General features: G+C 38.9%; 3 protein-coding genes across 6 annotated transcripts; 2 read left to right on the plus strand and 1 right to left on the minus strand.

Moving 5' to 3' along the window:
• The first annotated feature begins 987 nt into the window (after positions 1 to 987).
• On the plus strand, positions 988 to 15,998 carry LOC140815377 (uncharacterized). Of its 3 annotated transcripts, XR_012114364.1 has the most exons (3): positions 988 to 2,922; positions 10,546 to 10,619; positions 15,792 to 15,998. XR_012114364.1 is itself a non-coding variant. In XM_073174504.1 (2 exons), the coding sequence occupies exon 1, from the start codon at positions 1,680 to 1,682 to the stop codon at positions 2,910 to 2,912; it is 1,233 nt and encodes a 410-aa protein (XP_073030605.1). In that variant the 5' UTR covers positions 988 to 1,679; the 3' UTR covers positions 2,913 to 2,922; positions 10,546 to 10,996. The 3 variants fall into 3 exon arrangements, 2 of the variants coding, with proteins under 2 accessions (XP_073030605.1, XP_073030606.1); XM_073174504.1 differs by lacking the exon at positions 15,792 to 15,998 and having other exon boundaries at positions 10,546 to 10,996; XM_073174505.1 differs by lacking the exons at positions 10,546 to 10,619; positions 15,792 to 15,998 and adding an exon at positions 10,343 to 10,473.
• Positions 11,602 to 12,819, plus strand: LOC140815378 (uncharacterized). The gene is made up of 2 exons (XM_073174506.1): positions 11,602 to 12,168; positions 12,265 to 12,819. Exons 1-2 carry the CDS (start codon positions 11,826 to 11,828, stop codon positions 12,633 to 12,635), a joined length of 714 nt encoding a protein of 237 aa, XP_073030607.1. The 5' UTR covers positions 11,602 to 11,825; the 3' UTR covers positions 12,636 to 12,819.
• Positions 15,999 to 18,712: 2,714 nt separating the features above from the next.
• LOC140815179 (beta carbonic anhydrase 5, chloroplastic-like) lies at positions 18,713 to 22,586 on the minus strand. Of its 2 annotated transcripts, XM_073174296.1 has the most exons (10): positions 22,461 to 22,586; positions 22,272 to 22,383; positions 22,091 to 22,158; positions 20,983 to 21,132; positions 20,859 to 20,907; positions 20,668 to 20,781; positions 20,476 to 20,529; positions 20,120 to 20,208; positions 19,933 to 20,038; positions 18,713 to 19,092 (listed from the first exon to the last, which is right to left on the minus strand). In XM_073174296.1, coding segments are annotated over exons 1-10 (945 nt in total). In that variant the 5' UTR covers positions 22,463 to 22,586; the 3' UTR covers positions 18,713 to 18,891. The 2 variants fall into 2 exon arrangements, with proteins under 2 accessions (XP_073030397.1, XP_073030398.1); XM_073174297.1 differs by lacking the exon at positions 22,461 to 22,586 and having other exon boundaries at positions 22,272 to 22,454.
• Between the last annotated feature and the right edge of the window lie 420 nt (positions 22,587 to 23,006).

Below are 23,006 nucleotides of genomic sequence, written 5' to 3' on the forward strand. Positions count from 1 at the left end.
TCGGGTTCGGTTTCGGGTTCGGGGATTTAAAAAAATCCCCGATATAGTTCGGGGCGGGTATGAGATTACTATCCCCATCCCCGAAATCCCCGAATCTGCCCCGAAAATATATTATCAATAATAAAATAATAGTATTATTAGTATTAATAATATAATAATAATATTATTTTTTAAAATATTAATAATAATATTATTATTAATATTGATATTGATATTAATATTAAAATTATCTCTAATAATAATAGATAATAATAATTTTTGGTTTGAGAAAATCTCCGAATCCGTCATCGTCTTACCATATTAATATTTTTGAAACGGGGATGAGGGCGGAGATGAGAAGTTAATCCCCGAAGTTTCGGGTTTGGGGATTCCCCGAACCCGAAAAAACGGGGATTGGGACGGCGATGGGGTGAGGATGGCATTCGGGGATGGGGATGAGGATGGCAAACCCGCCCCTGCCTCGGACCATTGCCATCCCTACTCTGGTGAGACAATCTTATAAATCTTTATCTATGATACGGTCAACCTTATCGATATTCATAATAAAAAAATAATACTTTTAGCATAAAAAATAATATTTTTTTCATGGATGACCTAAATAAGAGATCTGTCTCACAAAATAGGACCCGTGAGACCGTATCACACAAATTTTTGCCCTAAAAAAACAAAAAACAAAATCAAACTCCAAAGCAAACTTAGAAAAAGTAATTTAAAAAAAAAATAGTGAAAAAGAGTTTTCGTCGAGTATTCTCGAACGTGTTTAAAACTTATTCGTATCTTAGACATCAACCTAAGTTAGTTCTATAAAAATTCACTATAGTATATGTGTACACATCTTATTAAATTAGAAAAAATATAACACTGTTAAGATTCAAGTGTACCTTAAACTCAAGACACGGTTATAACACGAATAATCCGTTGAACAGCTCATCTTTCCCTCACATAGTAAAGAACCAATTTTTTTTCCTGATGGAATGAGAAGAATCGATTTCTGCCAAACAAAAACCTTAACAATCGCAGCACCCTTCGTCTCTCCTTAACCCCTTAATCATGTACAGTTAGCCTGCCAAAAATAATCCTTAAACAATGACCCTCGAGTCCCCACGGCCCCCACACGCGAGGCCCATTCCATTCACAGCCCTCCGTTCACCATGCTATATACGAACATACAGTTCCCACACAAATACCCATCAACAAAATTTCAACCTTTTCACGTTACATTCATTGAAGCATTGTGCTTTTTCTTGTTTTTCTCTCTTTTCCACACCAACCCTTCTTTCTCTTCGACAATCGCATTTCTCTCTCTCTTTTATTGGTGTTAGTTGAGTTTCAGATAGTGTTTCTTGTTTCTTGTGCTCGAAATATGAATAGAAGCACCCTTTGAATGGATTTGTTAAAGTTTGGTGGGGGGTTGAGATAGGACGAGTATGGAATTAGCAAGATTTAGGCAATTGATGGTTCTATGGTGTAGAATCCGAAGTACTCGTGTTACTCTGATGGGTGGAAACCACACGGCTGCTAGATTTTGCTCTCGCTAAGATTGCTCCCGTCATTGTAGTGCTAGTTTTTTCAATCTCTTTCAACAGTTGATTCTCTGGTTTAAGCTTTGTTTCTGTTTTAGAAAACATCACAGAAGTCAGTGTAGAAAAATTCTTTCTTTGGTTCAATTTAATCCTAAGATGGATAAATTGGGTCGAGGGTATCGAGCTAAGAATATTGGGTATGATTCGAATAAGCTGAATGGTGTTGGATTTGGGTTGAATTCTCCGACCATTTTGGTAATCAGGCTACCTGAATCGCGGGTTTTGCGAATCATGTCAAGATCTATGTTCGTGGCCATGGTTATTCTGGCATTGCCCACACTTGGCTCTATGATCAGAGCCTCATCCAATGGTGCTCTGTACGAAAAGGGTGGCGATCTAGTCATCGATAGTGGGTTCAAAATTCTGCCTATTTTGTTCCGTGATTTGTTGGACGAAGGCCTAATCAAGAAAGGCCATAGAGGTCTCATTTTGGGGGCCGGTATTGGTGAAATTGAAGATGATTTTGAGTTCTTGAAGGATGCTGGCATTGATTTGCTCACCGGTGTTAATCTTCATCACAAGAAGGTTGTTGAAAACAGGTTGTTTGATTTTGTGTTCGCCTTGAGTTTTAACGGGATCCAGGTGTTTGATGGTGTTGTAAAGGATGGCGGATTGGTGATCTCGCCATTGGGTGATGAACACTCGACCGAGCTAAGATTGCTAAGAAATTACAAGATTGTGTATCTAAGAAGGTTGGAGAACACCGTGGTGGTGATGAGGAAAAACCGGGGATCCTCAAATAGAAGGGAGAATCCCCCTGTGGATCAAGTGTTAAGTGGCGTTACAGTGAATGAAAAGAAAGCTGCAATGAAAGGGTTGGAGGATGCATATCTCGAACCCCCTAGGCGGGAAGCCTTGTTAAGAAAATCAAGCTTTACATCGCGAAAAATCAAGTTCCTTCCTGATCTTTTGAAGGATTCGTTGGATGAATACCCACGCCGAGTCTTTATCTCAGATGACTCGAGTGCACTTGACTGGTTTTACAAGAACTATCCCATGAGGGATCAAGAATTCGAAGTTTATGACTTGGATATCGTGCGTAACAGTGAATTATCGGAAGGTGTCCTCATTCAAGGAACGGAGGTATCGACTTGGTTAACAAAGAACCTGGAATGCGATGACTACGTCGTGATGAAAGCCGAGGCAGATTTGGTGGAGGAGATGCTAAAAGAGGGGACATTGTATCTTGTGGATGAATTGTTCTTGGAGTGCAATAACCAATGGCAAGATGGAGAAGTGAATGGGAACAAGAGGGCTTATTGGCAGTGTTTAGCATTGTATGGTAAAGTGAAGGATGAGGGGATTGCAGTACATCAATGGTGGAACTAATTGTGTGAAGGTAGAAGACAGGTTTCTCCATTATTTGTCATACTTTTTCTTGGCTTTTTTCATGGCATATATGCTAAGGAGTTTGATCTTTTTGTTCTTTCTTCTAATAATTACTTCGGGTGTTATTATTATAAAGTAAATGCATTGTGACAGTGAATGAGTGAAAGATATAAAAGTGGGTTTTTGGTGTGTCACCACGATCATTTTCTTCTTTATTTTTGCTATTTCATCAAAACGCAACTCTGAATTTTTAAGCCATTAAGAGATTCAAATGCCACATTTTGAATTTTCTGTAGCATAGGCAGCCATACCATACGATAGACCAATGGATATTCCTTAATAATACCCTCTCCATCATTGTAACAAGTTACAATCAATAAAAATTGCACACGTGACAATGATTCTGATATCGATTACGAGATCGAATATATGTCTTATTATACTCAGAATTAAGGGCAGAACTTACTTTTTTAAAATATTGAAGGGCAGAGCTTACTTTTCAAAATATTGAAGTGTCAAATTTTGTAGATTTTTTACGGTTGATTGCCACTCGCTTGCTTCTCCTGGTCTGACCCTGTTGGTTTGCTTCTAGCTTAGTTAAGAAATGAAACTCTAGACGGAGAGAACTCATTTAACAAATAATAAAAGCAATACTACATATTTATTTCTGTAAACAGTATCAAAGATAGATCATTCTCAGCCCCTAAAACCAGTAGCTTAAACATAAATACACACTGAAAAAAACTATATTCTAGCTAAAACCAGATTACACGGCATATATATATAACTGATACCACTAGTCAGTATAAAACACGCTATAAAGCAAATAATATCCCTTCTCCTTGAATCTTGACACTTATCATTACTTTTACTTGATACAAATGCGGTGACATTTTGTTACTTTTCAAGGAGTCGTGGTAGTTTCTGGAGTAGGGAAAGTTGGAGTCAATGGAACAGTAGGAAAGTTTGGAACACCAGGGAATGTAGTGGTTGGTGGGAACTGTGGGAAATTCGGGATCGAGGGTGTCGTTGGATCGGTATAAGGAGCCGGAACCAATGGTGGAAACAATCCCGGAGTTCCGAATGATGGAATCGAAGGGAAAGGAAGAGTGGGATTGATTCCCGAAAAAAGTGGGGTGGTCAGGAGACGACGAGCTGCTGAGGCTTTCTCCATGCCTGAAATAACATGGAAATGAGGATTAATAAACAGAAAAATTTGCAAGAAGCCATGGTTAAGTGTTTGAGTGGATTAGCGGAATGATGCAAGAATGTAAAGATTGGGAGAGGGTTTATATAGTTGAAAAATAAGGATTCTTGAAAATGGAACCCCCCCACCCGTTGAGCATTTATTTTTCTTGAATCTACTTCACCTTACTCCAGCTTCACCTATAAAGGCAGTTGATCTGGTTGTTGACTACCAAACAACTACATGTATGTGCTTATGAATATATTATTACAGTAACAAATAAATGCATAAATGCCATCAAGAAACATGAATTGAGGGGGTGGTCCAGAGTAGTAAAAGTTACAGCGAGCAATAAAAATTTGCACATGCTGTTGATGGCAGGCTGATAAGTGATAATATCATGCCAGGCTGCTTTGGCCCTCAAAAAGATTTAACCATTTCTGAGTTTCGAGGCACTTCTGCTTGGTGGATTCTATGTACACAGGGTGAATTTCACCAGGCGTGAACTATCCTTTTCCCCTTTGGCTCTAACTTAAAGTGTTACGTGCCTGCGTTTGAGATCGTGTTATGGGTCTTTGGACAGTGAACTCTTTTCGTTCGGAGTAGAATTCCTGTCTTTTTGATTTACGCCCTTGACGACCTATGATTAGTTGAAGAGTTGGGGTTCGAGAGACAAGAGAACCACCCGATCTTGAAAAATAAACTTTTATTGATAATATTTTTTGATATGCATTTCTTTCTCCCAAATCCCTACATATACTAATGATGCAATCCCCCACAACTGAAAGAAAATCCTACCAAATTTAAAAGATATGCTGAAATCTCAAAAACAAGGAAATAGTAAAACAAGGAAATAATTATCTTTGCTAACTAGGGAAAAATCTTGTTGCTCCTCAACTTTTAACCCTAAATTTCCCATGTGTGAATCGTTGATATTTCTTGGGCTCGTCCTCCTCATTCATGGGCTCTTTCTCCACATTGTTGTCCACAGCCCCTTCTCGGCCCACGTCGTCTTCGCGGCTCGTGACATTGCCGTCCCCTTGAGATGCAAGTTTGTCCTCAAACTTGAAAGAAGGGAATTGGGCTGTGAAGGCTGAAACCGCTTCCCAAGAAGCCTCAGATGGTGCCAGCCCTTGCCAATGAACTAAAAACTCGTGGCCGCCATTGCGCATGCGTGTATCAAGGATGGCCTGCGGTTGTCTGTTCTCCTCTTCTAGGGGAAAATGCGGAAGTACGGGGTCTGCCTCCTGATTGCCCTTGAACTTCTTGAGTGATGAAACATGGAAAACTGGATGGATCTTGGATGATTCTGGGAGTTGAAGTTTGTATGCGACGGAGCCAATGCGACTAACTACCGAAAATGGACCATAGTAACGGGGGCCGAGTTTCTGATTTTTGCGATAAGCTACGGATTTCTGACGATATGGTTGTAGTTTGAGCAGTACCTTGTCCCCCACGTCGAACTGGAGTTCCCGATGAGTAGCATCATATTGTGTCTTCATGGAGTTTTGTGCTTGCAAGAGTCTGTTTTTTAATTCCCCAAGAACTTGATCACGAGTTTGCAATTCTTTATCCACAGAATCAATGCGTGAGAGACCGGGGCAGTATGACAACAGACGTGGTGGGGGGCGCCCATATACGGCTTCAAAGGGTGTAGTGCGAAGAGAAGAGTGAAAACTGGTGTTGTAGCAATACTCAGACCATGACAGCCAACCTACCCATTTCTTCGGATAATCCCCTGTAAAGCAGCGCAAATACATTTCCACGATGCGATTAACAGCCTCGGTTTGACCATCGGATTGTGGGTGATATGCCGACGTAAAGCATAATTGTGAACCACTCAGGCGAAAAAGTTCCTTCCAAAAAGAGCTTGTAAAAGTGACATCCCGATCAGTAACAATTGTCTCTGGTAGCCCATGCAATTTAAATACGTGATCAAAGAAAATGCGAGCGACGTGCACGGCAGTATACGGATGGGAGAGGGCCAAAAAATGAGCATATTTAGAGAGGCGATCGACGACGACCAACAGCACACTTTTGCCTTGTGACACCGGAAGCCCTTCAACAAAATCCATGGAAATATCGGCCCATATATGCTGAGGTATCGGTAGGGGTTGGAGTAACCCTGCAGGTTTTAAAAGTTCCACCTTATTACGTTGACATATGAGACACGTAGCCACATACTCTTGGACTTGGCGTTTCATTCCTGTCCAAAAGAAATCACGGGAAATGCGGTGAACAGTTTTCTGGAAGCCCTCATGGTAGGCATTATGGGTACCCGAAATGATACTGGCAATGGAGGGCGAGATCTTCGGCAAATAAATACGCTGGCGATACCATATAAGACCATCCCGGAATTCCCAAGGCCCTATAGCTTCACCTTGCTGGATTTTCTGGATAAGCGGTTGAAGCTCGGCCATGTCCCTATGTTCCTCCCGAATGATGCTGAAAATGGCGGATTGCGGCAGGGAGATAGCTTGTAAACTGCCCTCCGCATCATCACGTCTAGACAGCGCATCCGCCACCACGTTGGTGCTGCCGGCTTTGTATTCCACATGAAAATCAAAACCCAGAAGCTTGCTAACCCAATGCTGCTGTGGTGAAGTCGTAATCCGCTGTTCCAGTAAATATTTAAGGCTATAATGATCGGTGCGAACCACAAAAGTGTTGCCCCAAAAATAAGGTCGCCAATGGCGCACCGCTTTAGCTAACCCAATCAACTCTTTTTCATATGCAGGAAGCTTTTTGTGTCGTTGTGGTAAGGGTTGGCTAAAGAAAGCAAGGGGACGCCCATTTTGATGCAAAACTGCACCAATCCCAGTATCAGAAGCGTCGCACTCGACCACAAAGTGTGCTGAAAAATCCGGCAAGGCAAGAACAGGGGTTGTTGTCATAACAGTTTTTAATAGGGCAAACGCACGAGAAGCCTCGTCGCTCCACTTGAAGGAGTTCTTTTTTAATAGCTGCGTAAGGGGAGCTGCGATGGAGCCATAATCCTTGACGAATTTGCGATAATAACCGGTGAGCCCCAAGAATCCTCGCAACCCCTTAACTGTGTTTTGGGCTGGCCATTGTGTGATTGCCTTAATCTTGTCCTCATCCACCTTAACACCCGTTTGATTGACGACGTGCCCTAGATAGGCCACCTCTTTTTGGCAAAGACACACTTAGATCGTTTCAAGACAAATTGTTGTTGCCGTAATATCGAAAAAACTGTGCGAATATGACACAAGTGGTCGTCCCACGTTGGGCTGTAGATCAAGATATCATCAAAGAAAACCAAAATAAATTGCCTCAAATATCGCCCAAAGACCGAATTCATGATGGATTGGAAGGTAGAAGGGGCGTTGGTAAGGCCAAAGGGCATTACGACAAACTCAAAGTGGCCGTGGTGGGTGCGGAAGGCCGTCATGTGAACGCAACTAGGATCCATAAGAATCTGGTGGTATCCGGCCCGTAAATCCAGCTTTGAAAAATATTTCGCACCATGAAGCTCCTCCAAAAGCTCGTCTATGACCGGGATCGGGAATTTATCCTTGATAGTTTTCGCATTAAGAGCCCGATAGTCGACACAAAACCTCCAAGTGTCGTCACTTTTCTTGACTAGAAGTACTGGGGATGAAAATGGCGAGTTGCTGGGCCGAATGAGACCCTTCGCGAGCATATCAGCGCATTGTCGCTCAATTTCGTCTTTTTGTGCATGAGGATATCGATATGGGCGTACCACGACGGGATTGGCACCATGTTCCAATATGATTTTGTGATTGGCGCTGCGAGACGGCGGAAGTCCCCCTGGTTCGGCAAAGATATCAGAAAATTCTTCCAAAAGATTTGATAACTGTCCCTGGGAGTCTTCTTTATTGTTACACAACGTAGATAAATGCAGGCTAGTTGTAGTGCCGCCTTTTTGTACACCGTATAATGCAATTGTTGTGCCCCCTTGCAAGAATCTCATCGACATATCCTTGAAGTTCCATGTGATAGGACCCAGTGTTTTGAGCCAATTCACGCCCAAGACGGCTCCAAATTCACCCAATGAGAAAATGAAAAATTCCACACAGAAGGAATGTCGCTCCAGTTGGATGTTAATGTTACGACAAACTCCAGCGCATGATAATTTTTTTCCACTGGGCACTGTCACCCAAAGGGCTGCTGGATTTTCTATTGGCAATTTCAATTTTTTGGCCAAGTTGGTGTCCAAGAAGCAGTGTGTACTGCCCGAATCTATGAGTACCAAGACCGGAACACCATTAATAGCCCCTTTAATTTTCATTGTTTGCGCTTCTGAGGACCCCGAAATAGCGTGTATGGTCAGCCCCAAGTCGTGTGCTTCCTCTGATTCACCTTGTTCTTCATCGGTTAATTCTAACCAAAATAATTTTTTGCATCGATGCCCGGGGACATACATTTCATCACAGTTAAAACAGAGCCCCCGTGATCGGCGCTCCTCCATCTCCGCTCGATTCAATTTCTTAACAAACGGCGGTGGACTTGGATTAACCCCCGGTTTGCGCGGTGCTTGAGTCCCTTCTTTTCGCTCGAATAGGCGAGCAAGGCTCATCGCGCTTGCTAAATCCTTGGGCTGCTGGATTTCCACCTCAATTGCAATTTGTTCCCTTAACCCGCTGATGAATATTTCTACTTCTTGTTCGCTGGTGAGAGCACAGGCATGGGCAGCCAGTTGTTCGAATCGGCGCTGATATTCCCCTACAGTTCCTGTTTGGCGTAACTTAGATAATTCTCCCAATTTGTTGCTGCGGATCGTCGGGCCGAATCGGAGATTGCATTGGTTCTTGAACTCTTCCCACTGTAAGTTCGGTCTATCTCTTTCCAATTTGAGGAACCATACTTGCGCTTCTTCTTCTAGGTGGAAGGATGCTAACTCCACCTTTTCCTCTTCCGGTGTATGTTGATGTCGAAAAAAATGTTCGCACCGATGGATCCATCCCAACGGGTCTCCCTGGCCATTGTAACTAGGAAAATCTAGTTTTGAGTATTTTGGAATATACCTACGGCCTTCTCCTTCGTCGACGCGCTTCGAGTCCTCACGGCATGGAATGCGCGAGTCCCTGTAGCTACTTTCCCCGTGGTGCCCTCCTGAATTTTCAGAACGTGTGTTAGTCAAGTTCAGTGAAAGTTCCTGCAATTGTGCGGCCATCTCCTGCTGCCGCTGTTCGGTTGCACGTTTATCCTCCTGATACATGTTCATGAATGCCGCAAATTGTTGTTCCAGCTTGCTGATATCCCCCATAACGGCTGGCTCTGATACCAATATGTTACGTGCCTGCGTTTGAGATCGTGTTATGGGTCTTTGGACAGTGAACTCTTTTCGTTCGGAGTAGAATTCCTGTCTTTTTGATTTACGCCCTTGACGAACTATGATTAGTTGAAGAGTTGGGGCTCGAGAGACAAGAGAACCACCCGATCTTGAAAAATAAACTTTTATTGATAATATTTTTTGATATGCATTTCTTTCTCCCAAATCCCTACATATACTAATGATGCAATCCCCCACAACTGAAAGAAAATCCTACCAAATTTAAAAGATATGCTGAAATCTCAAAAACAAGGAAATAGTAAAACAAGGAAATAATTATCTTTGCTAACTAGGGAAAAATCTTGTTGCTCCTCAACTTTTAACCCTAAATTTCCCATGTGTGAATCGTTGATATTTCTTGGGCTCGTCCTCCTCATTCATGGGCTCTTTCTCCACATTGTTGTCCACAGCCCCTTCTCGGCCCACGTCGTCTTCGCGGCTCGTGACATAAAGCGACTAAAAAATCATCTCAGAACGACAAGAAGAACCTCTGTGACTTAATGTAGGCAGATTAATTAGCGGTAGACAATCTTAGATTGATTTTGTTAAGTAAATAAAATGGAATGAATCCCCAACTTTAAGGAATTACCTTTTTTTTTCTTTCATCAATTCCCTCTATAGGACTGAAGATCTTGTATTGTATGACATATTTTTATCAACTAAAGTTACCATGGACTGTGGTGCTTGATAGTTTCTCTTCTTCTCTTGGTTTTTATTCAAAAATAAGGAATACACCTTAGTTTTTGGTTGAGAATGATCATAGCTAGTTCTGCACATAATTGTCATGACATTGAACTATAAATTTATTCTTCGTCATATATATTTCAATGTTTTGGCACCAGGGGTATATGCCCATTAGCATTCATGTTGATGAATGAAAGCAAAGAAATAACGTTTATCATATTCAATCATATTGATGCATCTCAGGTTCTCAGTAATAAAAAGCTATATGTTTAACGGCATTCACAGTCAACCCTAGATGTTATGTATTATCTGGGATAATATCGAGAACTTATGTCTGGATAGAGAAGGCACGAACCACATGTAGTAGAAATTCTTTCCGTGAATCGCATCTAGCTGATGGAAAAATTTGTCAATCAACCATGAGTATTGATCAGTTTCTATCTCAGGGACCAGTGGTTAAATGAGAAGAAACAACGGAGTACTCAGAAATTTCTAGTGAATGGGCTTAAAACGCTCGGGAGTTCAGGAAATGACTAAATATTAGGAATTTAGGCCAGGCTGTGCTCTGGGAGACCATGAAAATGAGTGGACTCCACATTTGGCAATGGTGGAAGCTTGAGTTCCCATGTATCCAAGAGGCCATGCAGTTTGGGTAAAGGAAGCAATAGTAAATTAAGTTATGACTGACTATCAACAACTGGCAGGATTACAGTCGTTGCAACTTGCAACTTGATCAGCAGCAACGATAAAAGAAATGAGGGTGGTCGTGGTATGCCATGTTTGAGACAAGTGAGAAGAAGGTTGTTTTTAGCAGCAGATATTGCTTAATTTCCCGAGTTCTGATTCTCTAGTTCTACTTATAGATGATGTATGTCCATTATAAGAGGTGGAAAAGGTGGATTTGGTTGGAAATATTTTTGCACATTACACATTATCTAGTTGCTGGCCTTTTCCCTCATCTTAATAAGCTTAAATCATGAATGGGTAAATAAATGACCTAAAGCTAAAAAAAATATGTTTAAATTTTTTTAATCTGAGTTTAAATGATGGATTAACCAAGAAATTTTGAAACCTAGCAGTAAGTTGGTTCTTGACAGTCGTAAAAGACTTGACAAACCATGTAAACCAAAATCAGCATCCATGCATTAAGCTGTCTTTGACCTGTGGTACTTGGTTCATATGTCGATTAGCAGTCACGTATTTAATATTTTCCCCCCTTTTATTTTCAGATTTTGTAGAGATCTGAAAGTTCAAAACTCCAGGAAATATTCAAAATCTAAACTCTATGAAGGCGCTAGATGAGCATATTTCAGAATATTTATTTTTTTGCACAAATGGTTCTGCGGATGGTTGCTTTGCTGTCTGATTTATCAATGAATACTGCTTGTTCCTTAAACTAAACAAAAAAAGTCATTAAGTTTTATGCCAATAGATAGGTCATACAATAAAAGAAACTGTGCAGTAGACAAAGAAAGAAAGACAAGAAAAGAAAAGAAGATGTGGATGCCATCCTCAAAGTAGGCAACAGAAATCAAGCATACTGAAACTATATATGAAATGTATAATGATTCACTGAAGAACATCAGGACACTAGAAAGGCAACATCTCCAAACAAAGGTACAAGCAAATGAAAACAATGAAAAGAAAAAGAAAAACAAACTCAACAATAGAAATATGTATCAATCACCCGAAATGACCACCGAAACAACTTCTAGCACTCCACCCTATGATAATCATTTTAAAAACCCAATCAATAACTTATGGAGCTTTTGGCACTTCTGGCATTGTCAATTTAGGCAACTCAGGTTTTGGCAGCGTAGGAAACTCGGGTTTTGGCAATGTGGGAAGCTCTGGTTTTTGCAAAGTTGGCAGCTCAGGCTTTGGGAGTGTAGGAAGCTCGGGCTTTGGCAATGTGGGAAGCTCTGGTTTTTGCAAAGTTGGCAGCTCAGGCTTTGGGAGTGTAGGAAGCTTGGGCTTTGGCAATGTCGGAAGCTCTAGTTTTGGCAAAGTTGGCAGCTCAGGCTTTGTGAGTGTAGGAAGCTCGGGCTTTGGCAACGTGGGAAGCTCAGGTTTTGACAAAGTTGATAGCTCTGGCTTCGGGAGTGCGGGAAGCTCAGGCTTTTGCAGTGTCGAAAGCTCAGGTTTTGGTAGATTAGGAAGCTCAGGTTTTGGCAATGTAGGAAGCTCCGGTTTTGGCAAAGTTGGCAGTTCAGTTTTCGGGAGTTTAGGAAACACAGGAAGCTCCGGTTTTGGCAAAGTTGGCAACTCTGTCTTCGAGAATGTCGGAAGCTCAGGGTTGTGCAACGTAGGAAGCTCGAGTTTCGGCAATGTGGGCAGCTCCGGTTTTGGTAAAGTTGGCAGCTCTGGCTTTGGGAATGTGGGAAGCTCAGGCTTTGGCAGAGTAGGAAGCTCGGGTTTTGGCAAATATGGCAGCTCCGGCTTAGGAAGACTCGGAATCTCAGGTTTTGGCAAAGTGGGCAACTCAGGCTTTGGAACTTCAGCCAAATTTGTTTCCAAGAGGTGCCGTGCTGCTTGAATCCTGTTACTGCTTATCGAAGATAAAGCAATAAGCAACAGAAAGAAAATAGTATGATTGTTGCTATAAGCCATTGTTTTCAGCAGAAGACAGATTGATAATTCAATATATTTTTGAGCAAATTTCTCTTTGACCCGATGATGCATGAAAAGTACATGCACCTGTTTATATAGATATGGGATGCGCAGAACAAGAGCTCTCTTGGCCTGGTTGGCAGGAAAAATACAGATTAGTTCAACTTCTTTATTGATAATGCCAATTATGTATCAGACACAATTTTCTAGTTGGACACCTACAATGATGATTCAAACTGGTAGGTGATGATATACACTAGTGTTCAACTCGAGTTTCTTAAAAGTCCACAGGCTTCAATCAAGCTCCTATGAAATTATCGAGTCTACCTAGCTAGCTTAAGAGCCGTAATAAATCTGTCCTATGTCAAGTTTCGTAAAATTTGTAATAAACTTTATAATGGTTCATAAGATTATACATAAGATTTCTTATAACTATTTGGTTTAATCAAGTTGTGTGAAACGTCATTTACGCATACATAAATAAGTCTAGCTTACGATAAGAGCAACAAAGTTCGTGTCACATACATTGCATGTGTTTAATTTAATAATTAATATCATGAGTTGAGTTTCTGTAATGATTTTTACTTCTAAAGTATTTTTTTAGTTATTTTTTTTAAATTTTCATTCATTTGATTATTATTCTAATAGACTTGACAAAATTAGAAATGTTTTGAGTCGTAAAAGATATTTTTTTAGTAAGTCTTTCATTGATTTAGATCTATGAGGTGAGTTGACTCGGTCCATATTTACGATGAAAAGTAATATTTTTGCTCAAAAAATAATATTTTTTTATGGATAAGTTTGGGTTGGAGATCTTTCTAACAAAATTGACCCGTAAAACAGTCTGATATAAATTCTTGTTTATTTATTGACTACAATTTTATGTCTTTTTACAATCAAAAATAAATTTGGATACTAATGATCAAAATGAATTTTTATTAGGGAAAAAAAACCTTAACCAAAAAGTCAAATCCAAACATGTAGGTTCATCAATGAGAAATTCTAAGAAAATCTTAAAAGTTTTTTTTTTAACGTAAAATTTGATCGTGTGTCTGTCTTAGCATACTCGGAATCAAGGGCAGAACTTACTTTTTCAAAATATTTAAGGGTCAAATTTGTAGATTTTTTACGGTTGATTGCCACTCGCTTGCTTCTCCTGGTCTGACCCTGTTGGTTTGCTTCTAGCTTAGTTAAGAAACTCTAGACGGAGAGAACTCATTTAACAAATAATAAAAGCAATACTACATATTTATTTCTGTAAACAGTATCAAATATAGATCATTCTCAGCTCCTAAAACCAGTAGCTTAAATATAAATACACACTGAAAAAAACTATAATCTAGCTAAAACCAGATTACACGGCATATATATAGATATAACTGATACCACTAGGCAGTACAAAACATGCTATAAAGCACGAATAATAGCTCTTCTCCTTGAATCTTGATACATATTATTACTTTTACTTGATACAAACGCGGTAACATTCTGTTACTTTTCAAGGAGTCGTGGTAGTTTCTGGAGTAGGGAAAGTTGGAGTCAATGGAACAGTAGGAAAGTTTGGAACACCGGGGAATGTAGTGGTTGGTGGGAACTGTGGGAAATTCGGGATCGAGGGTGTCGTTGGATCGGTATAAGGAGCCGGAACCAATGGTGGAAACAATCCCGGAGTTCCGAATGATGGAATCGAAGGGAAAGGAAGAGTGGGATTGATTCCCGAAAAAAGTGGGGTGGTCAGGAGACGACGAGCTGCTGAGGCTTTCTCCATGCCTGAAAATGACATGGAAATGAGGATTAATAAACAGAAAAATTTGCAAGAAGCCATGGTTAAGTGGATTAGCGGAATGATGCAAGAATGTAAAGATTGGGAGAGGGTTTATATAGTTGAAAAATAAGGATTCTTGAATATGGAACCCCCCCACCCGTTGAGCATTTATTTTTCTTGAATCTACTTCACTTTACTCCAGCTTCACCTATAAAGGCAGTTGATCTGGTTGTTGACTACCAAACAACTACATGTATGTGCTTATAAATATATTATTACAGTAACAAATAAATGCATAAATGCCATCAAGAAACATGAATTGAGGGGGTGGTCCAGAGTAGTAAAAGTTACAGCGAGCAATAAAATTTGCACATGCTGTTGATGGCAGGGCTGTAAGTGATAATATCATGCCAGGCTGCTTTGGCCCTCGAAAGATTTAACCATTTCTGAGTTTCGAGGCACTTCTGCTTGGTGGATTCTATGTACACCGGGTGAATTTCACCAGGCGTGAACTATCCTTTTCCCTTTGGCTCTAACGTAAAGCGACTAAAAAATCATCTCAGAACAACACGAAGAACCTGTGACTTAATGTAGGCAGATTAATTAGTGGTAGATAATCTTAGATTGATTTTATTAAGCAGATAGAATTGAATGAATCTCCAACTTTAAGGAATTACTTTTTTTTTTCTTTCCTCAATTCCCTCTTTAGGACTGAAGATCTTGTACTGTATGACATTTTTTTATTAACTAAAGTTACCATGGACTGTGGTGCTTGATAGTTTCTCTTCTTCTCATGGTTTTTACTAAAAAATAAGGAATACTCCTTAGTTTTTGGTTGAGAATGATCATGGCTGGTTCTGCTCATAATCGTCATGACATTGAAGTATAAATTTAATCTTCGTCATATATATTTCAACGTTTTGGCACCAGGAGTATAGGCCCATGACCTAATTCATCTTCATTTTTGCTTAGTTAGCATTCATGTTGATGAATGAAAGCAAAGAAATAACGTGCATCATATTCAATCATATTGATGCATCTCAGGTTCTCAGTAATAAAAAACGATATGTTTAACGGTATTCACAGTCAACCCTAGATGTCATGTATTATCTGGGATAATATCGAGAACTTATGTCTGGATAGAGAAGGCAAGCAGCGCATGTAGTAGAAATTCTTTCCAAGAATCGCATCTAGCTGACGGAAAAATTTGTCAATCAATCATGAGTATGGATCAGTTTCTATCTCACGGATCAGTGGTTAAATGAGAAGAAACAATGGAGTACTCAGAAATTAGTGAATGGGCTTACAAGCTCGGAGAGTTCAGAAAATGACCAAAGATTAGGAATTTAGTCCATCCTACTTTAGGGAAAGTGGTAAGGCTGTGCTCTGGGAGACTATAAAAATGAGTAGACTCCACCTTTGGCAACGGTGGAAGCTTGAGTTCCCATGTACCCAAGAGGCCATGCAGTTTGGGTAAAGGAAGCTCTAGTAAATTCAGTTATGACTGACAACTGTCAGGATTATAGTCGTTGCAACTTGATCAGCATAAACTATAAAACAAACGACGGTAGTCGTGGTATGCCATGTTTGAGACAAGTGAGAAAAAGGTTGTTTTTCGCAGAAGAAATTGCTTTATTTCCCGAGTTCTGATTCTCTAGTTCTACTTATAGATGATGTATGTCGATTATAAGAGGTGGAAAAGGTGGATTTGTTTGGAAATTTTTTTGGACATTACACATTATCTAGTTGCTGGCCTTTTCCGTCATCTTAATAAGCTTAAATCATGAATGGGTAAATAAATTACCTCAAGCTAAAAAATTTCTGTTTTAATTTTTTTCATCTGAGTTTAAATGATGGATTAACTAAGAAATTTTGAAACCTAGCAGCAAGTTGGTTCTTGACAGGCGTAGAAGACTTGACGAACCATGTAAACCAAAATCAACATCCATGCATTAAGCTGTATTTGACCTGTGGTACTTGGTTCATATGTCGATTAGCAGTCACTTATTTAATATTTTCCCCCCTTTCATTTTCAGATTTTGTAGAGATCTGAAAGTTCAAAACTTCAGGAAATATTCAAAATCTAAACTCTATGAAGGCGCTAGATGAGCATATTTCAGAATATTTATTTTTTTGCGCAAATGTTCTGCGGATGGTTGCTTTGCTGTCTGCTTTATCAATGAATACTGCTTGTTCCTTAAACTAAAGAAACTGCACAGTAAGCAAAGAAAGACAGACAAGAAAAGAAAAGGTGATAGATGCTATCGTCGAAATAGGCAGCAGAAACCAAGCAAACTGAAACTATATATGAAATGTATAAGGATTCACTGAAGAACATCAGGACACTGGAAAGGCAACATCTCTAAACAAAGCTACAAGCAAATGAAAAAAATGAAAAATAACAAACAAACTCAACAATAGAAACAGGTATCAATCACCCCAAATGACCTTCGAAACAAATTCTAGCACTCCACCTTCATGATAATCATTTTAAAATCCCAATCAATAACTTATGGAGCTTTTGGCACTTCTGGCACTGTCAGTTAAGGCAATTCGGGTTTTGGCAGCGTAGGAAACTCAGGTTTTGGCAATGTGGGAAGCTCTGGTTTTTGCAAAGTTGGCAGCTCAGGCTTTGGGAGTGTAGGAAGCTCGGGCTTTGGCAATGTCGGAAGCTCTGGTTTTGGCAAAGTTGGCAGCTCAGGCTTTGTGAGTGTAGGAAGCTCGGGCTTTGGCAACGTGGGAAGCTCAGGTTTTGACAAAGTTGATAGCTCTGGCTTCGGGAGTGCGGGAAGCTCAGGCTTTTGCAGTGTCGGAAGCTCAGGTTTTGGTAGATTGGGAAGCTCAGGTTTTGGCAATGTAGGAAGCTCCGGTTTTGGCAAAGTTGGCAGTTCAGTCTTCGGGAGTGTAGGAAACACGGGAAGCTCCGGTTTTGGCAAAGTTGGCAACTCTGTCTTTGAGAATGTCGGGTGCTCAGGGTTATGCAACGTAGGAAGCTCGAGTTTCGGCAATGTGGGCAGCTCCGGTTTTGATAAAGTTGGCAGCTCTGGCTTTGGGAATGTGGGAAGCTCAGGCTTTGGCAGTGTAGGAAGCTCGGGTTTTGGCAAATATGGCAGCTCCGGCTTAGGAAGAGTCGGAATCTCAGGTTTTGGCAAAGTGGGCAACTCAGGCTTTGGAACTTCATCCAAATTTGTTACCAGGAGGTGCCGTGCCTCTGCTTGAATCCTGTTACTGCTTATCGAAGATAAAGCAATAAGCAACAGAAAGAAAATAGTATGATTGTTGCTATAAGCCATTGTTTTCAGCAGGAAACAGATTGATAATTCAATATATTTTTGAGCAAATTTCTCTGACCCGATGATGCATGAAAAGTACACGCACCTGTTTATATAGAGATGGGATGTGCAGAACAAGAGCTCTCTTGGCCTGGTTGGCAGGAAAAATACAGATTAGTTCAACTTCTTTATTGATAATGCCAATTATGTATCGGTTAACTCAAATCACAATTTTCTAGTTGGACACCTACAATGATGATTCAAACTGGTAGGTGATGATATACACTAGTGTTCAACTCGAGTTTCTTAAAAGTCCACAGGCTTCAATCAAGCTCCTATGAAATTATCGAGTCTACCTAGCTTCAGCCGTAATAACTCTGTCCTATGTCAAGTTTAGTAAAAATTTATAATAAACTTTTTAACAGTTTATAAGATAATACATAAGATTTCCTATAACAACTTGGTTTAATCAATCTGTGAAGTTGTGTGATACGACAATTACGCATACATAAATAAGTCTAGCTTGTGATAAGAGCAACAAAGTTCAAGTTCGAGCATTCATTATCATGTTATAATATGGGTACGACGTAAGATATTAAGGTATTATTTACAAGATTTTATTTTAAATTATTCTTAAATTCTACGTAAAATTTCCATACATTTCGTTGGTTAAAAGTTTGAAAGTGTTTAAAATAAACTCTTGTAAAAATACTTTAACTTTGTCTAACTTCTGAATAATCATATTCTTATATATGACAAGACCAAACATTACTCAGACTCTTTTTTCCATGTAAAATCATAAATGAAAATACCCGTGGAAGAGTTCTTTATACACACACATTATTGGCTATTTTATAAGTTCCGATTTAATTCATATGAATTAATAAATTGTTTACAAAGTACAATTTAATTTAGGAGTTGAACTGAAACAACTCATCAACTGAAATCAAATTAAAGCACAACCAGTTCATCCAAAAATTCATTTTCAAAGAGTCTACATTCTGTATCTGTAAAAGTTAAAATGTACAAAAAGCTGAAATAAGAAATTCAGACATTAATCATTTCATTTCTTACATAATCTCTTAGAGACTGATACAACAATCTAGTATGGTATCAAATATACAGCATCACCTATGACAGCAAGCTCAGCTCCAAAATTCTCGGTTTCCAATTGAGTAACCACCATCGGCTTTCGAACTGCTTCCCTCGTAGTCAAGTGTCCACTTCTCAAACGTACAATCGATGAAGTCATAGTAGCCACCATGAATTGAAAGCATCCCGTTTTTCACCCGTTCTTCTATCCATGGATAACTGAGTAAGTTCAGTAATGACCTGTTAATAGATTCCTGCACGAGTTGAACAGAGTGTAATGAATATTCAGCCACGAGACTGGATGTACCCTAGACTGTGTATGCACCAACAATGGCAATGCGGAACTTGAGTTGTTATATGGACCAAAAATTTAACGACGGATACTGAGGCAGGAGGCTCGTGGAGCATCTCGAGCACAAGACTTTTTATTTTTTATTTCAAAATATAACAATATGTCTTAACGATTATCTTTCCAAAAGTTGAAGAGTATTTATATCAATAACTGAAAAAAATGGAGCTCCATTGTTGCTAAAAATTGAACTCATGGAGTTCGATCTCAAATTACTCAAAAAAATACTAGAATAGAGATTGAGCTTAAAAACTACTAATTGACCCTACTCAAGCTTCGGTATTTATTTTTTTTCGAGCAGAGTTCAAGTAGGCAGCTGTTAAAACACTAATAGACGACTCGAATACATCCCTGTAATCAAATATAATTTTGCTATAGTAAAATGTCATCGGTCTTAAAATTTTATCTTATTAATATGTTCTCAGGACTTATTCTTCTTAAGCTATTTAAGAAAACTCCTATGACAACCATAATGTAGCAAATCTACAAACGATTTAAGACTATGTTTGATCATACTTCAACTTCCACTTTTGGGGTTTGCAATCTTCATTTAAAACGCATGATTGAAAACAGATTTCCTTTCATAAGTTTCATAAATTTGCATGTTTGGGCATATTCATGATACAAGAGCTAAAAAACAACCTTTATTGCATTTTATACGACATGGTGCATTAAAAATCTAAATCTGATAACATCTATAAGAGGCTAGGCAGTAAATACAACCAGAGAATGACAGGAAATACACCTTTTCACAGTGTCTGCACTGCTGATCAAAGTTGAGGTTCGAAGCAGCAGCTTTGGTTTTCAACTTTGCTGTCTTTCCAACAACCACCCAATTTTTAATGAAGCTACTGTAACGCAAGTAAGAGGGCGTAAGAAACGCTATGAAATCAAGACGAACATAATTTAAGAAGTGAGAAATTAACCAAGACCTTGAATTTGAATGTATTTCATCTTCATAGCTCATTAATGCTTTGATTCCTCCACAGCAGCTGTGGCCAACAACTAGTATATTTTCAACCTGTGGAAATTGGTTGATGTTCCGATGGCATGATACACATTATGATAAAATGAAAATGTTCAGATTTCAAGCAACAAAAACATCTCTTTTTAATCTTTTTAACCGTTTGTGGTTTTCTTAAAACCTTTCAAAGTGATATCTTAGCAGATGTTTCCTAAATTCCTAAAATTTTCATCAGTTTTTTAATAGATGGTTGCTAGAGAAAATTGATAAGAGTGGCAGACAATCTAAAGTTCGATAATTTTTTTGTAGCGGATAATAACTTACTTCAAGAGAATTAACAGCAAATTCAAGGGCAGCATTTGTTTCTGAAGGTCCATTCTGCATCAGAAGAATATATGGGAATCAAGTACAAGATAGCATCTTTAATAGTACATCACAAAAATCAAATTCATATAGAGTTAACTATCATGCTTCTGAATTTAAAGTTGTCAGCCCAAGATAATGTCTACATCATACCTCGTGAGGAGGCACCAAGTTTGCCACATTGCGAACCACGAAGGCTTCTCCTGGTTCAAATCCTAAGATGCTGGTAGGGCAAACTCGTGAGTCCGCACATGCAATCACCATGAACTGTTCTTGAAAATGTTAGGATTTTATCGTGAATTCAAGATTTTTAAAAATTGATGGAAAGGAACCGAAAATGATACCTTAGGTGCTTGGTTTTGGGAAAGGCTTTGGTAACGTTCTAAGTTTTGCCTACAAAAATGAGATGAATGTAAAACAAAGGAAGTTTTTGATTTTATAATTTCAGGTAGATTTACATTATCTTACAAGTATTTCTCTTTTTTGAAACCAAGAAATCGATGTCTCAACTCCTTGAATTGATTGAGTGCCTTGTCGGTTACTGCTGCACTTTTATCCATGATCTCCGAAGTTAGGACTGGAGACTCCATTAAAGCATTCAATCGGAGTGTTGGATTCCTTCAAGTATCCATGAAAGGAAGTTGACAGTATAAAAGACACTGAATTAGTACAAGACCATATATCTCAAGATGCAAATTTAATTCTAAACAGAAGCATGCTTGTCTCTTTTGGATCAACCTCATATTGTTTCATGGGAGTCTAGAATCTTAAAAGTTAAGCACATCATAGAAACACCACAAGAGAATACGAATATACCTAAAATACCTGTCCCGTTTATATTTGTAGGATTATAAGGCTAAATAAATGAATCCTGTAGTAACTCAAGTTACTCATCTTCCTAAATCGAAAATGAATGTGAAATGGTAACTAGTAGAACCATAGTACAGAATCTTACTACAAATTCCAAATAATATTATTGGTGATATTGAAGGCCAGTGTTTCTGGTTTTGATGAGATGGAATCTTGGAGATAAACCCACCATCAAGACTTACACCTGTCCTTTCATGAAGAACATATGCAAAAACAGAGAGGCAAACATACTCAAATTCCTTAAATCTGCAACATAAACATACCAGTGCCTATACAAGAAGATCAAACACCAGTTTCTAAACAAACACGTGTAGGCATGAAATATGAAACTTGATCTTCCTTGGAATATTCGGTTAGGTGCTCTAAACAAATTAATCCTTGGACTGAAATTTTGTTCTCAAATTATCATTTGCGATTATCCTACCACGAGTAAGATCTGACTAACGCTATGACCAAATCTCAGAAAACATAAAATTTTCATCAAATATGTTATATTCGACATGCAGTGGTGTGAGACAAAGAAGAAACAACAATGACACACTACGTACTTTTGTTTTATTTTAATCAAAAACCATATATTATGGCAAATGAAATGCCTATACACAACACAACTGCTGTGCTCACAAGGAAAGAAAGAACGATTTTATCAACAAACAAGACCCACAGAAAACAATAAGCAGAAAGATCTGAACTTTGCAGCACCTACCCGAAAGAATCCGGAAATCTAAAATGGGTCTGCTCAATTTCCAAAGATCTCAAACGGGTACCAAAGATCTGCTCCAAAAGAAGAAACAACACTTCAATTTCAAGAATCAAGCCAAATTAAATCAGACAGGATTGCATACATTTTACATAGACAGATAACAAGAGGAAGAACAAAAGTTTACGGTGGAGGCTTTTGCTGGAGTCATGGATATATCGACAGAAGAGGAAGAAGACAGTGGTGAAGAATGAAACAGTGCCTTAGCCATTAACAGATTTCTTTCCAGCACTTCCAACCTGCAGAATGTGCTTCTAAGCCAACGATAAATCAAGAAATGTTGAAGAAATCATACAGCTGATAGTTGCATAAATACATGAATCTAGTGTCAGTCTGGAACACATGTTCGTTGGTAAGATCGCTGGCCACGTGTCCTCCAAGAAAGACGGAGATAACAACGTTTTCTAGTTGTTAAAAATGGATCGATTGAATCGAGTACAAATGTTGACAAATAAATAAAATAAAAATTGGATAGCTAAGCTCTGGATTTTTTTTATAATTAATGTAAAAATAAAAAAAAAATTCAAAAATAATTTAAATTTTTTTTTGGCAAAACTACTCTAAAACGCGTTTACAAAGCGCAGACGCTCCACGTGGACGAACGTCCACTTTGTAATAAGTAATTTTGATATATCAATACGTGGATGAGCGTCCGCGCTTTGTAATAAGTAATTTTGATATATCAATATGACACCAATTCTTTTGACAGTTTTACTCTACGTAACATTTGTTAGATGACATAGTGATAGGGTGATATAATCTTATATAATATTCGATAAAATTAAAATAATTTTGTATGTTGGTGAATTTTATAAGAAAGTAGCGTACACGTATTGTTTTGTCAAAATGAAGTCGCATTTAA

The sequence above is a fragment of the Primulina eburnea genome, chromosome 15, assembly GCF_022965805.1.
Source record: "Primulina eburnea isolate SZY01 chromosome 15, ASM2296580v1, whole genome shotgun sequence".
NCBI lineage: Eukaryota > Viridiplantae > Streptophyta > Magnoliopsida > Lamiales > Gesneriaceae > Primulina > Primulina eburnea.

What these genes read in the sequence shown, in the direction of transcription:
- LOC140815377 (XM_073174504.1), top strand. Translation starts at nt 1,680, where the DNA reads ATGGATAAATTGGGTCGAGGGTATCGAGCTAAGAATATTGGGTATGAT.
- LOC140815378 (XM_073174506.1), top strand. Translation starts at nt 11,826, where the DNA reads ATGATAATCATTTTAAAAACCCAATCAATAACTTATGGAGCTTTTGGC. An exon ending in TGGCAACGTGGGAAGCTCAG is followed by an intron (nt 12,169 to 12,264) that starts GTTTTGACAAAG and finishes TAGGAAGCTCAG; the next exon opens with GTTTTGGCAATGTAGGAAGC.
- LOC140815179 (XM_073174296.1), bottom strand. An exon ending in TTCAAAAAAGAGAAATACTT is followed by an intron (nt 20,908 to 20,982) that starts GTAAGATAATGT and finishes TCATTTTTGTAG; the next exon opens with GCAAAACTTAGAACGTTACC. An exon ending in GAAATACATTCAAATTCAAG is followed by an intron (nt 20,039 to 20,119) that starts GTCTTGGTTAAT and finishes CTTGCGTTACAG; the next exon opens with TAGCTTCATTAAAAATTGGG.